Below are 11,138 nucleotides of genomic sequence, written 5' to 3'. Positions count from 1 at the left end.
TTTCCAAGTGAGAGTAACCTGCAGTGAGTGCAATCTGCCCTTCTGGAAAGCCACACACTGCCCTGCCAAGGTCAGCTCAGAGCAGGGGCGAACCTGGCCCCTTGAGCTGTTAAACCCAGCTCCTGGTTTAAATACTGTGTTTGGACCTTGACCAACAAGCCACAGAATCACCAACACATCAGAAAGGGTCTAAAAGCAGCTGCAACACAAGTCCAGTTGGGACTTCTCACTGTCAGTGAAAATAACAGAGGAAATCCATCCTGACTGAGTTAATTCTGGCTAAAAAGTGACCACTTTTACTGACTGCACTTCACAGGCTCAACCAGCTGGCCACTCCCAGATGCCTGTTTCTTTTTTTTTTTTCTTTTTCCTTTTGCTTTACAGGTTACCTGAAAACTAAAAGCAACACAAGAAATGCAAACACACAGGCTACCACTTCCAGAAATCCTTCACCTTCTGCTCACTAGGATATAACTGGAATAACTGGCATGTCTTGACAGCTGCTTAGGAACAACTTGTGACAGGTGAAACAATGCTCATTATCTACAGGGTACCCGGCTCTCCTCCCAGTCACCACCATTTGTGGAGTGTGCCACTGCTAAATGAGCTATTTACAGATGTAAACTATGTCTTGACAGCTGTAAAATAAATAGACAACCTTTACACTAGGTAGTGACTTGACAACAGATCATCCAATTACGTCTTTCCAGCAAAATGATCTGTGGATGCTGCCCCCCAATTATTATTATTTTTTTTTTTTAAATGAAGAAAATCCTTGGCTCACAATCTATTCTGCAAGAACTTCCTCTGTTTCCTTTCCTCTAGGCTGGATAATTATGTAGAAACTCCTTCAGTTTTGTGGGATAGTCTGTCATCACTCCAGTTGCTCCAAGGTCAAATGCTCTCTTGTATTCTTGCTCCTCATTCAGCACCCAAATGTACACCTGAGATGGGACAGAAGAGCAAATTATTACAGGAAATACTAAGTTGTTTTTTTTTTTTGACCTCTATTGTTTCACGTGAGACAGATATATTTAAAATGATAAATTATTCCCTTATGATGCCAAAGACCTGCACACAAACATACCCTTCCAAGAGGGGCATTTTTTAGTGGTGACTCCAATTCTGTTTCACTGAGGCTTTAGATCTTTCTAAAAATCAAGACATTACTCTGTGAAAACTCCACAACAGGTATATAAACTGATTTTTAGGTTTCAATTTGAAATGGGAAAAAAACAAAACAAAACATCGACCCCCAAACTTAGAGGGATTCAAATTAAAAAGTCTTTTTCCAAGCATACCAATCTTTCTTTGCAACTACAGAACTGCAAATACAACAGCTCAGGAATTAAAAATCCATTTATCATCCCAGCAAGACAGCACAACCCACAATTCATCAGCTCTCCCTGGGTTAAAAGCACATTTCTTTAGCTTGGCCCCTCTGTACCTGAATGCCCCGAGCTGTGAGGTGGTCAAACAGTGCTTTCCTCATCAGCAACCTGTGGAAAGGAGAGAGAACTTCAAACCCACATCCAATTTTCAACCTCTGTTCATGCTCTGCAAATAAGTTTTCCACAGGGAAGTGATCAGAGAGCTCAGTACAGAAAACTTCCTGTTCATGCAACTCAGGTGGTTAACACTGACACCCACAGCTTGTCTTGGCTGCTTGAGTCAACTGTTAATGTAAGGGCAAAATATGAATAAAAATTTCATCAGATAAAAAATCTTACGTGTCAGCCAACCAGATAATGAATTTCTGGCTTCTTGACATCTTCTGTGGTTCCTTCAGCCTGTTGAGGAGAGGAGGAAACACAACATTATCAGAGCTCAGATTAAAATATTGGTTGAGATGTTCCTGCAGAAGGAACGTGAAGAATCAACCTTGCCTTTGCTCCAAATTAGAGCAGTAATTTCACTGACTGAGACAGTGACCTGGAATTGGGTCACACAAGAGCAATGAGCTGCACCCAAGAGCAGCAGCAGAGAGGGGCCTCCAGCAGCATCCTGAGGGAAGGGTGAGAAAAAGGGCACCTGAAATCTCATGTCCACCCTGGGTTTTTTTGCCTCTTGGCTGAATTTTTTTCTCCAGAAAGAGGGAGGAAAGTGCAGGAATTAGCTGTATGTACAGAACTGCTGCACATCAGTGTGCAGGTGGCACCAGGGCACTGGCAAAGCCAAGGCTCAGAGTGGCATCGAAGCTCACTTGCTTTACACTCCTGTCAGTGCAGCAGCACCCAAGGGGTTGGGACTCACTTGAGGATGATGGAGGGCATGGGAATTTCAAAGAATTCCTCCTTGAAGGGAATGAAGGGCAGCAGACCAGTGTAGAACAGGCCAAGCAGCAGGAGAACCCGCTGTGCACAGAAGATGGTGGCGATGTCAGAGTTCTGCAGGAACCAGGAAGGAAAGAGCCTCAGTTATCTTGGGCAGATTGTCCAGGCTGCTGCAAATAAACTAACTCATCGATGTATATTTAAAATTGCACCTAAAGATTCAGCTGCCAAGTCTTTATATGTGAAGCCCTCCATATATTCCTGCCCCTAAACTTGAACTTCTCTTTCTGGGAAGGTGCATTGGAGCAATTCCTTTATTGTCAGCTAGATCAGCTCCACTCAGGGTCATAACTCCCCTGGAATTAGCACAATTTTAAACTCCTCAGCATAAAAAGGATTAGAGTTACACCTGTACAACAGCCTCGTACTGATGCAACTCTGACAACTAGGGGTCACATTCATTATCTTCGTGAAAAGAAACAGACAATGAGAAATCCTTAGAAAAATTGCTTTTTCATCAGATGAATGATGTGCAAAACAGGCTCTAAGGACACCTGGCATACACCTGTAATGCACTTTACTACATAAAACAAGAACAAAACATGATTAATGTTAATTCCTCAAGTATTTTATGGGAGAGTACAGGGCTGTTAACTGTGCCTGACTTATTTTAGCAGCACAGTAAAGCAGAACACAACCCAAGCACAGAATCTCTCCCCACAAGTAAAGTCTGGCCTAGCTAAACCTTGATTTACAGGGGATATTTTTAGGTGACCACACACAGTAAGAGGCAGGCAAGAACAAAGCTCAGCTGGACTCGTTCCTACCTCCTTGAAGCACTTGGATACAATCTCATAATTGACATTCCCCCACACCGTCAGATGCTCCCTCTTGTACTGAGTCACCAGGTCCGAAACCTGCAGCACAAAAAAGCACAACTCTCACACAGAAAACGTGGATTCATTGAAAATTATGTGTCCAGATGCAAATCACTGTTATGTAATTTATAAAAAAAACCCAAATCCGTGTCTCTACACGTATAAAAATCCCAACCCACATCTCTGTATTTATAAAAATACCTGTGTTTATAAAAATATAATAAATTTATATCTAGCTCAGCCCAGGGTTTTCATGTACCTTTTTGATCAGCACATTGTTGTTCATTTTGATGTCAATGTTGACAGGAGTTGTCGGGAAGGCCTCAAACACCTCTTCCAGGAGGGGGATCCGGTTGTCCTTCCCCTCACACTGACACTCTGGGGACACAACAAAAGTTGTCACTGCTGTGGCCACTCTGAATAAAAGCTGAGATGTCACAGCACTTGTTACCTTAAAATTTAAAAAAAGTATAGAGTTCCTGGGATTATCACATTTTGAAACAAAAAAATTACTTCATTAAACTGCAATTAATCATGACAAGCTTTTTTCCAGAATGAAAGTGCCCTGAGCACGTTGCACATTTAGGTTTTAACTTCATGAAATTCAGATATTATTTAGCAACAGTAGGAGTGCAGGCAATGCTAAAGCCCTGAAATAGCAAACACAGGCTCAGCTACCACACACCAAATGCAACGAGATTAACATGAAAAAGAAACACCAAATGAGAACAAAATTTCCTTCTGAGTTTGAAGTCTTACCTGCAGTAACTACTGTGCTGTTGCTAAAGCCAGGATTGTATTTTAATTTTAAAATTTACCAAGATGCTGATAGAAGCAAAACCACTTTTATACCATCTCTATAAAACGGAAAATTTTCAGTTGAACCAGCGAGAGATGAACTCACCTTTCTGAAACGTGACATCCAACTTGCAGAGATACCGTGGGAGTTCCTTAAAAATAAAGGGAGACAGAACAGGAATTCAAATCACCCTCTGGAATGTGCCAGGTTGGATCCTCTGACTGCACAGGGGGCTCACTGAACTTTGGGCTGGTTTTGGTAAGACAGGGTGAGCCCTGTCCTTTGGTTCTGGGTACCAGACACCCCCACCCCAATCTCTCCACAAACACATTTTGAAGCGTCTCCCGGCACGTTTTCCCCTCAACTCACCGAGTATTTGAGGTCAGAGATGTTGACATCCACTCCTGTGGATCTCTTCAGGTTCTCATCATGGGACACGACCACTTGCTCGTCCTTGGTCAGGTGACAGTCCAGCTCCAGCATGTCTGTCCCCAAATTCACAGCACTGCAAGGGAACACACCTGTGATCCAGCCACGTCCTCATCCAACCTGCCATTCCATCAGCTAACCCCACTGGAAGCACCTGAGATGCTTCATGGATCATCACAATCCTGCTGAAAACAGCTCTGCTGCAGTGGGAAGCTGAGGCAGGAATAAATAAAGCATCAAAGATGGGATTGGAGCACGGGAATTTCGGCTCCATCTTCCCCAGGAAGTGTTGGGCAGACACACCTGAGGATTGCAGCCTCGGGATTGAGAAACCCGCTCCTAAAAAGGGGTCTTTCAGAAGCTGGAGTGTGATGTTGATTAGTGGCAGCACATTCCTCCTCACTGGAGGAAGTGAGATGTTTTTTAAGGAAGTAATCAAATTTGTGGGAACAGAAATAACAAATGGCAGGGATGTGAAAGCCTTTTTTTTAATACATAACTTGATTTCAATCCATTCCTGATTAATGTATCAGGAAATTAGCAGTAGGACTTTCAGGCTTTTGGCTTTTTTTTTTTGAGTAGCAAAACAGCCTTAAAAAAGAATAATTTTAAAGAAAAAAATTTAAATTTAAAAAGAAATGAACCCCTAAAACATCCAGTCATATTTTTCAAATAAAAAATAGCTATTCCTGTTCCAAGCTACTGTTTGAAAAGTTCTAATCCAAACCCAAATCTACAATAGCAGCTTGGATCACAGGAGCAGTAAAGAAAGCAGGGAAGTGGCAATAATGCTGATGAAAAATAAGCACAAGAAAACTCACAGCAGAACAAAAAAAAACCTGAAGCTTTACTGCACATTTAATTGCTCATTTAATTAGAAAAGATACTCAGGAGGAGTCATTCCAGCAGACAGATAAAAGCCTGAACACTTCCTTCCAAACCCTGGGCTGTTCTTTTCATCCAGCCATGAGCAAACCTGCAGCACCTCTGAGCTGTGCCCACGTGGGCATCTTCCTGATGGGATTTATTGTCTCACAGGCCTTAAACATTCACAAATGCAATCAGAAAAAAATAAACAAAATCAGAACATACCCCCCTCAAGTGTTTAACACAATTTCTGGTCCAGCTGGGATAATGATCAAGAGGAGGGTTGTCAAATTAAAACCAATTTGTGAATTGTTTTCCAGGGCTGCTAATTAAGAATTAGGAGAGGAACAAAATCCTGTTGCAGACGGAAGAATCACAGGCTGTTCTGGGTGTTTTGTGGTTTTTTTCTTTTTCCTCCTGAGGAAAAGCATCTCCAAATCTGCAGCAGGAGATCTGCCAAACTGGGAGAAGATGTGCCCACATTATCATTTAACCAGCAAAATTTATTAGCAATATTAGGGCTTGAGAAAGGCAGGGCTGGTGCTGCAGAGAAAGGGGAGAACAACAACTTTCCTTGTTAACAAATCTGGGGATTTGCCAGGCCCTCACTGCTAAATCAGCTTCCTGAAGTGCTGAGCTTTTCCAGCTGGGAATCAGGTGGTTCTGCAGCTCTGGAATAACATGTCAAATCCACACTGCTCCAGAGGAGGCTCCACATGTGGAGTCACAGCCAGCTGCTCCAGAACTCCACCTGTGAGAGAGGCTCCCATTTGCAAATCAGGATGGGAGTGCTCTTGTTTGAAATCAGTTATTTTAAAATCTAAACCCACTACAGACTCATTTAAATGCAGTATAATATTATTGCCTCCCCCCCCCCAAAAAAAAAAAAAAAAAACCAACCCCACAACCTATCAGGTATTTTATTATGCAAAACCAAAAATATATTGTCTCTGGTACAAAAAGCTTTTCATTTCCAGAATATTTGGAAGTTAAGCTAATATAAAACTGTCAATAAGGCCTCCTCCCCACCATACACTTTGTTTCTATACTACTAAAATAATCTCTTCATTATCATGGAACAGCATTGGATAAACTCCAATCACTGATAAAGTGTGAACAGCACAAATAAAGCTCTTGTCAATACTTAGGGGACTGTCACTGAGGCAAACCCAAAGGCTGCAGACACACACTCTCTTCTGGCTTCAGCTACAGCAACAGCCAAATATTGCTGCTTGTCCAAACCTGCAGGAGCAGCTCCTGCAGACACACCCAGTTTGTATTCCCATCAAATCTGATGGGTTATAAATCCATCACTTCCCACCAGCCCTCTGAGCCAATCCTGATCATTTTTCACCATCCAGATAGGTGATTTTCTACCCCATTCCCTTTACTGGTGGAGAGGGGAATGAGCAGATCAGAAGAGACTCAGGTAAATGGCTGTATTGTCACAAAATATATGACTCCTAGCACAGTCCTTGCTCCAAGCACTTACAGCTGATTTCTGAGAACGAAACAAAAATAATTAAAGTGTAACTTCCCTTGCAGGAGCCCTTCATTGAAAATTAAGAAATGGTTAAAAAAAGCAGCAGCACTTCCCCAGAAAGTCTGGTAGCAGACTTGAAGAAAGGTAGGCCAGCAGGAAAAAAAAAAAAAGAAAACCACACAAAACTGTGCTGGGCTTCCATGGAGATAGAAAATAGTGCAGCACTTTCTTTTCTTTGGTTGGGAGAGCTGGCACTCCTCAGGCTGCAGGGGAACAGCAAACTGATGAGGCCACTTAGCACAAAGCAAATCATAAAACCCCCAAGAAAACAAAGAGCAGCCCTCATAATTCTGTCCCTTCTCCTCAGCAGCTGGAGTTTGAGATATGCTCCTTTTTCAAATGCCTTTGAGGACCTTATTAGAATTCACTACTTAAATGCTGGAGGCTTAAAAGGCTTTCTGGTCCCAACCCCATTTTAAAGCCCTGGGTAAGAGGCTTTCACACGTTGCGTGACTGAAGTGTATGCAGGGGAAAAAAAACACGGCATTTTTAGCTTTATAATGATAAATAAATTAACAGGAATAATCACCACTGAACACAGAAGCAGCATTGTTTCCTGGTTTATGAGCTAGCACAGGATGTCAGGCCCCAGGGGTTCTGTTTCCATTTGTTCCCGTGTACAGATCCTGATTTGTGGTATCCCAACTCCTTCTGGTTTCAGTGGATGTTTGGCAACCCCCAAGAAGTCATCCACAGGAGGGATGACTTTCAGAAATAGGACACCACACCCCAAAGAACTGATGCAAGTCCCACCTTCCTGGATTGCTTCACTCACTAAAGACACCCAGAACACTCAGTTTAGGCATTATTGGTTCCTTCTGTACTCACTGGTGAAAGGCTGCCATGGTGTTTTCCAGGTTCTCTCCAGCACCTACAGAAATAACAGAAGTAAAACATGTATAAAATCCTTTTCCTTCCCCTCAACCCCACTGAAAAAGAAATTTTAAAAATAACGGATTTTAAACATGTATATTTTTTAAGGCAATATTTGGAGGAATGAGTATGAAGCTCGAGTCAGAAATCCCTGTTGCCACCAACCCACTGGAGAGACAGGACCTTCTGGAGGCAAAACAGTTAAAAATAATTTAAAAAAATATCTTGGATTTGTGTAACACTTTGAATATACAAAACCAAGTGTTTATTTTACCAGAGGGTCTTCCTCAAAGCCACTGTGTTTGGCAGGGACAGTGTGCTCCACAGTACATGCAAAAAGTCTATTTGAGAGTTGCTGGGAAGGGGAACAAGAGGAAAAAAAAACTATGATAAAAAGCACCCAAGCCACTCTAAAGCTGATATTCCCTCAGTGTATAACCCAGCTGGTGCTCAAGGAGGTGACAGCCTCTTTTTTTTCAGTGCAAGGATATTGCCCAAACAGCACAAATGTGTCAATAAAGGTTTCTGCTGCTGGCAAAGGGAGATCTCCCACAGGAGGAATGAAACACATCAACTGCAGTTAATAAATGAAAGGACAGATGAATGAAGTTTTCTCTCTCAAGCAGGAGTAAACTCTGCAACTCCTAAGCCATCACTCTCAGCCTAAAAATCCTTATAAACCAGGCTGATTAGGGACTGGGAAAAGTTGTGCCTTCTCCTTTCCTCAGAAAATTGGCAGTATTATACACCGAGAAACAAAACAACCCCAGGAGGATGCAAGTGCTGATGAGGATATCTATGCAAATTTAACTGCTCTTTGACAGTAATGAATGCCAGACTTTGTAAACAGCAATTATAAAAGCTCCAATTAAGGCCTTGCCTATTAACAAGACCTCACCAGGACGTACTTACCCAAGCCTGCGTTCAGTTACTCAACGAGAGCAAGGCACAACCAGCAATTTAAAATTGTTGTTCTCAGGTGAGCTCCCATTGGGAGGTTTACAAAATGTAAAGATTTAACCCCGAGCACGAAGGCAAAATCTGCAGGGTTCAACGTAAACCAATATGGTAAACCCACAACAGCTTCTGGGGGTAGACATTCACCGGTGTTTTGTGGGATTTGATGGCAGGACTAGGAATTGTTCTGGGATGGAGGAGAACACCAAAACCTCATGGTGTCCATGTGCTGATTGCCCAACAGATGGGAAACCCCTGCACAGGCCCTGGATGCTTAGTTACCAATTAAATGCAATAATAATAAAGGGGTTTAGATAACTTATCAACTGTGGCAATACAGCCACTACATCCTGAACGATAAGAGAGGGAGGGGAAAAAACCCCAAGTCAGTCTTCAATTTGTGAACAAAAGAATCATATCCTCACATTTGTGGGCAGAAGTTTTCCAGAACTAAAACCTTAAGTGACTGATGTAACAAGTCCCATGTGAGGAAAGTGGGTCTGGTGACTCAAAGGCCTGACCTGGGGCACCGAGGGGAAATGAGGAACAAAGTTGAGAGATCAGCTGGGACACGAATTGTAGATCAGCAAAGTGGCTTTCACAGACCACACCCAGAAAAGGGAACTTCACAAACCAGGGATTTGATGGACTAAATCACTTTCTATCCTGGGCTGACCAAAGGGCTTCTGACACTTCCCCAATTGCACCTCCAGATCCACGTGCTGTCACATTCCTGGAGAGGAACTGACCTTCGCCAGAGCGGGAACATCCACTGGCACATTCCCACTCTGAAAGCATCACCACGGCCAGGAGGGAGTCAACACCCTGCACTGGCTCAAGGAGAGGACCCTCAGAGGTTTCTGGGGTTTTCCCCTCCCAAAATGTAAGCACAGGAGCCAGCAGGTCAAGGGAGGTGCTTGTTCCCCTCTGCTCTGCCCACACCTGGAGGGATGTGTCCAGCTCTGGGCTCCAAAGTGCAAGGCACACATGGATCTGCTGGGAAAAGCCCAGAGAAGGGCTGTGAGAATTAAGGGATGAGAGATTCTTGCGTACAATGAGAGGCTGAGGGGAGTGGAATTGTTTTGCTCTGTTTGGAAAACAGAGGCCGGGGAGGATCCTACGGTGTGTAAATATCGGATGGGAGGGAGTAAAGAGGACTGAGCCAAACTCCTCGTGGTGGTGCCCAGGGAAAAGACAAGAGGAACGGGAACAACTTAAAATACAGGAATTTCAGTTTATAAACATAAGAAACCTCCCCCTTCTTATTGCAAGGGTGATCAAACTCTGGGAGAGGCTGCCCAGAGAGGTTGTGGAGCCTCCATCCCTGGATGTACTCAAATCCTAACTGGATCAGGTCCTGGTCCACCTGCTCTGGTCAGACAAGATGATCTCCAGAGGTCCCTCCCAACCATTCTGTGTAATAATCATAATTCTACCCTGTTCCAAAGACCCTTCAACTCAGGGCTGCTGGCACTGACAGAGGATTCTAACACAGAACATCAAGATTTAATTACTGTTCTCAGAAACGACCAATTTCAAAATGATGCAGAAGAAATAACTGAGGGACGATTCCACTGATGAGCTATGAAATAAGAAAATACCTGCACAAAGGAGTGAAATCAAACCCCTCAGACTTCAAAAGCTTCACGTGCAAGGTTTCATCTCAGAGAGGAGAAAGCCAAACAAGTTAAGTGCTATCTTGATCTCCCAAGTTAATTGGAGTAATGCAATGGGAAACCTGACACTGCTTCTAAAGCTACAGCATGACCAGAGCCCGATGAGAACTCGAGTCCCACAGGAATTTATGTGACAGGGTAAACACCCCAGAGAGTAAAGAGCAGGTGATCTTCAGCCTGAGCAAAGAGCTGCTGAGACGTTGAGGGCTGTGCTCCTGCCTCGGGTGGATTTCAGAGGATGCACACGGACACAGAACAGTCCACACACCGTGGACTTTGCCTCTGAGTGCCTAAGGAATAATCCTCTCCTAAGTAAGGCTTTCCTGTTGTTCTAATGGAGCTTAGAGCAACTGGCCCAAACAGTTGCATTGGAGGCTTAGGGCTGTGTATCTTAACTAAGGGCCTTGCAAGGAAGTGAGAAGAGGGGATTAAGGAGATCATTCCAAGTCCCAACAAAGTCGCCTGCAAGTTTTTAACCGCTTGCAAATCACACAGACCAACAGGTAACACCTGAAATTAAGAACTGTGTTCCTTGAAGGAGAACACATACCTACCAAGACACAAATAACATATGTATTCCACACCAAAAGGTGCATTTTGTGCTGCATTTAAAGACTATCAAGAAACTTAAACAGTTGTATAAACAAAAGGAAAGAAATGCAAGTAATAAAAGCTACAAAGATCAACTCTAGTTTTTGTATTTTAATGATTCCAGGCAGAGCAGCAGTTAAGGACCATTGTCTAGAACTGTGATCAACCCCTGCATAAACCGGCTCTGGATATGATATTGAAAACTGTTTAAACTCAGCCTATTTCCACAGAGAAAAGCCCAGAACTGATCTT

At 43.2% G+C, this 11,138-nt stretch overlaps 1 protein-coding gene across 1 annotated transcript in view; it reads right to left on the bottom strand.

Moving 5' to 3' along the window:
- Positions 1-341: 341 nt before the first annotated feature.
- The window catches only part of GDPD1 (glycerophosphodiester phosphodiesterase domain containing 1), a 15,833-nt gene continuing 5,036 nt past the window's right edge, over positions 342-11,138 (bottom strand). Inside the window, exons 2-10 of the mRNA XM_027903307.1 lie at positions 7,618-7,660; positions 4,320-4,455; positions 4,056-4,101; positions 3,411-3,529; positions 3,101-3,190; positions 2,254-2,387; positions 1,731-1,790; positions 1,448-1,499; positions 342-944 (exon numbers count right to left, since the gene is read on the bottom strand). Of these exons, the coding sequence (XP_027759108.1) occupies positions 822-944; positions 1,448-1,499; positions 1,731-1,790; positions 2,254-2,387; positions 3,101-3,190; positions 3,411-3,529; positions 4,056-4,101; positions 4,320-4,455; positions 7,618-7,660 (803 nt within the window). The 3' untranslated portion in view covers positions 342-821. The remainder of the gene's footprint in view (positions 945-1,447; positions 1,500-1,730; positions 1,791-2,253; positions 2,388-3,100; positions 3,191-3,410; positions 3,530-4,055; positions 4,102-4,319; positions 4,456-7,617; positions 7,661-11,138) is intronic.

Source organism: Empidonax traillii, unplaced genomic scaffold, assembly GCF_003031625.1.
Source record: "Empidonax traillii isolate 1590-97213 ecotype Southwest subspecies unplaced genomic scaffold, ASM303162v1 scaffold957:size654520, whole genome shotgun sequence".
NCBI classification, from domain to species: domain Eukaryota; kingdom Metazoa; phylum Chordata; class Aves; order Passeriformes; family Tyrannidae; genus Empidonax; species Empidonax traillii.
Note: the sequence above shows the minus strand (reverse complement) of the source record. Positions and strands in the feature narration are given on the sequence as shown.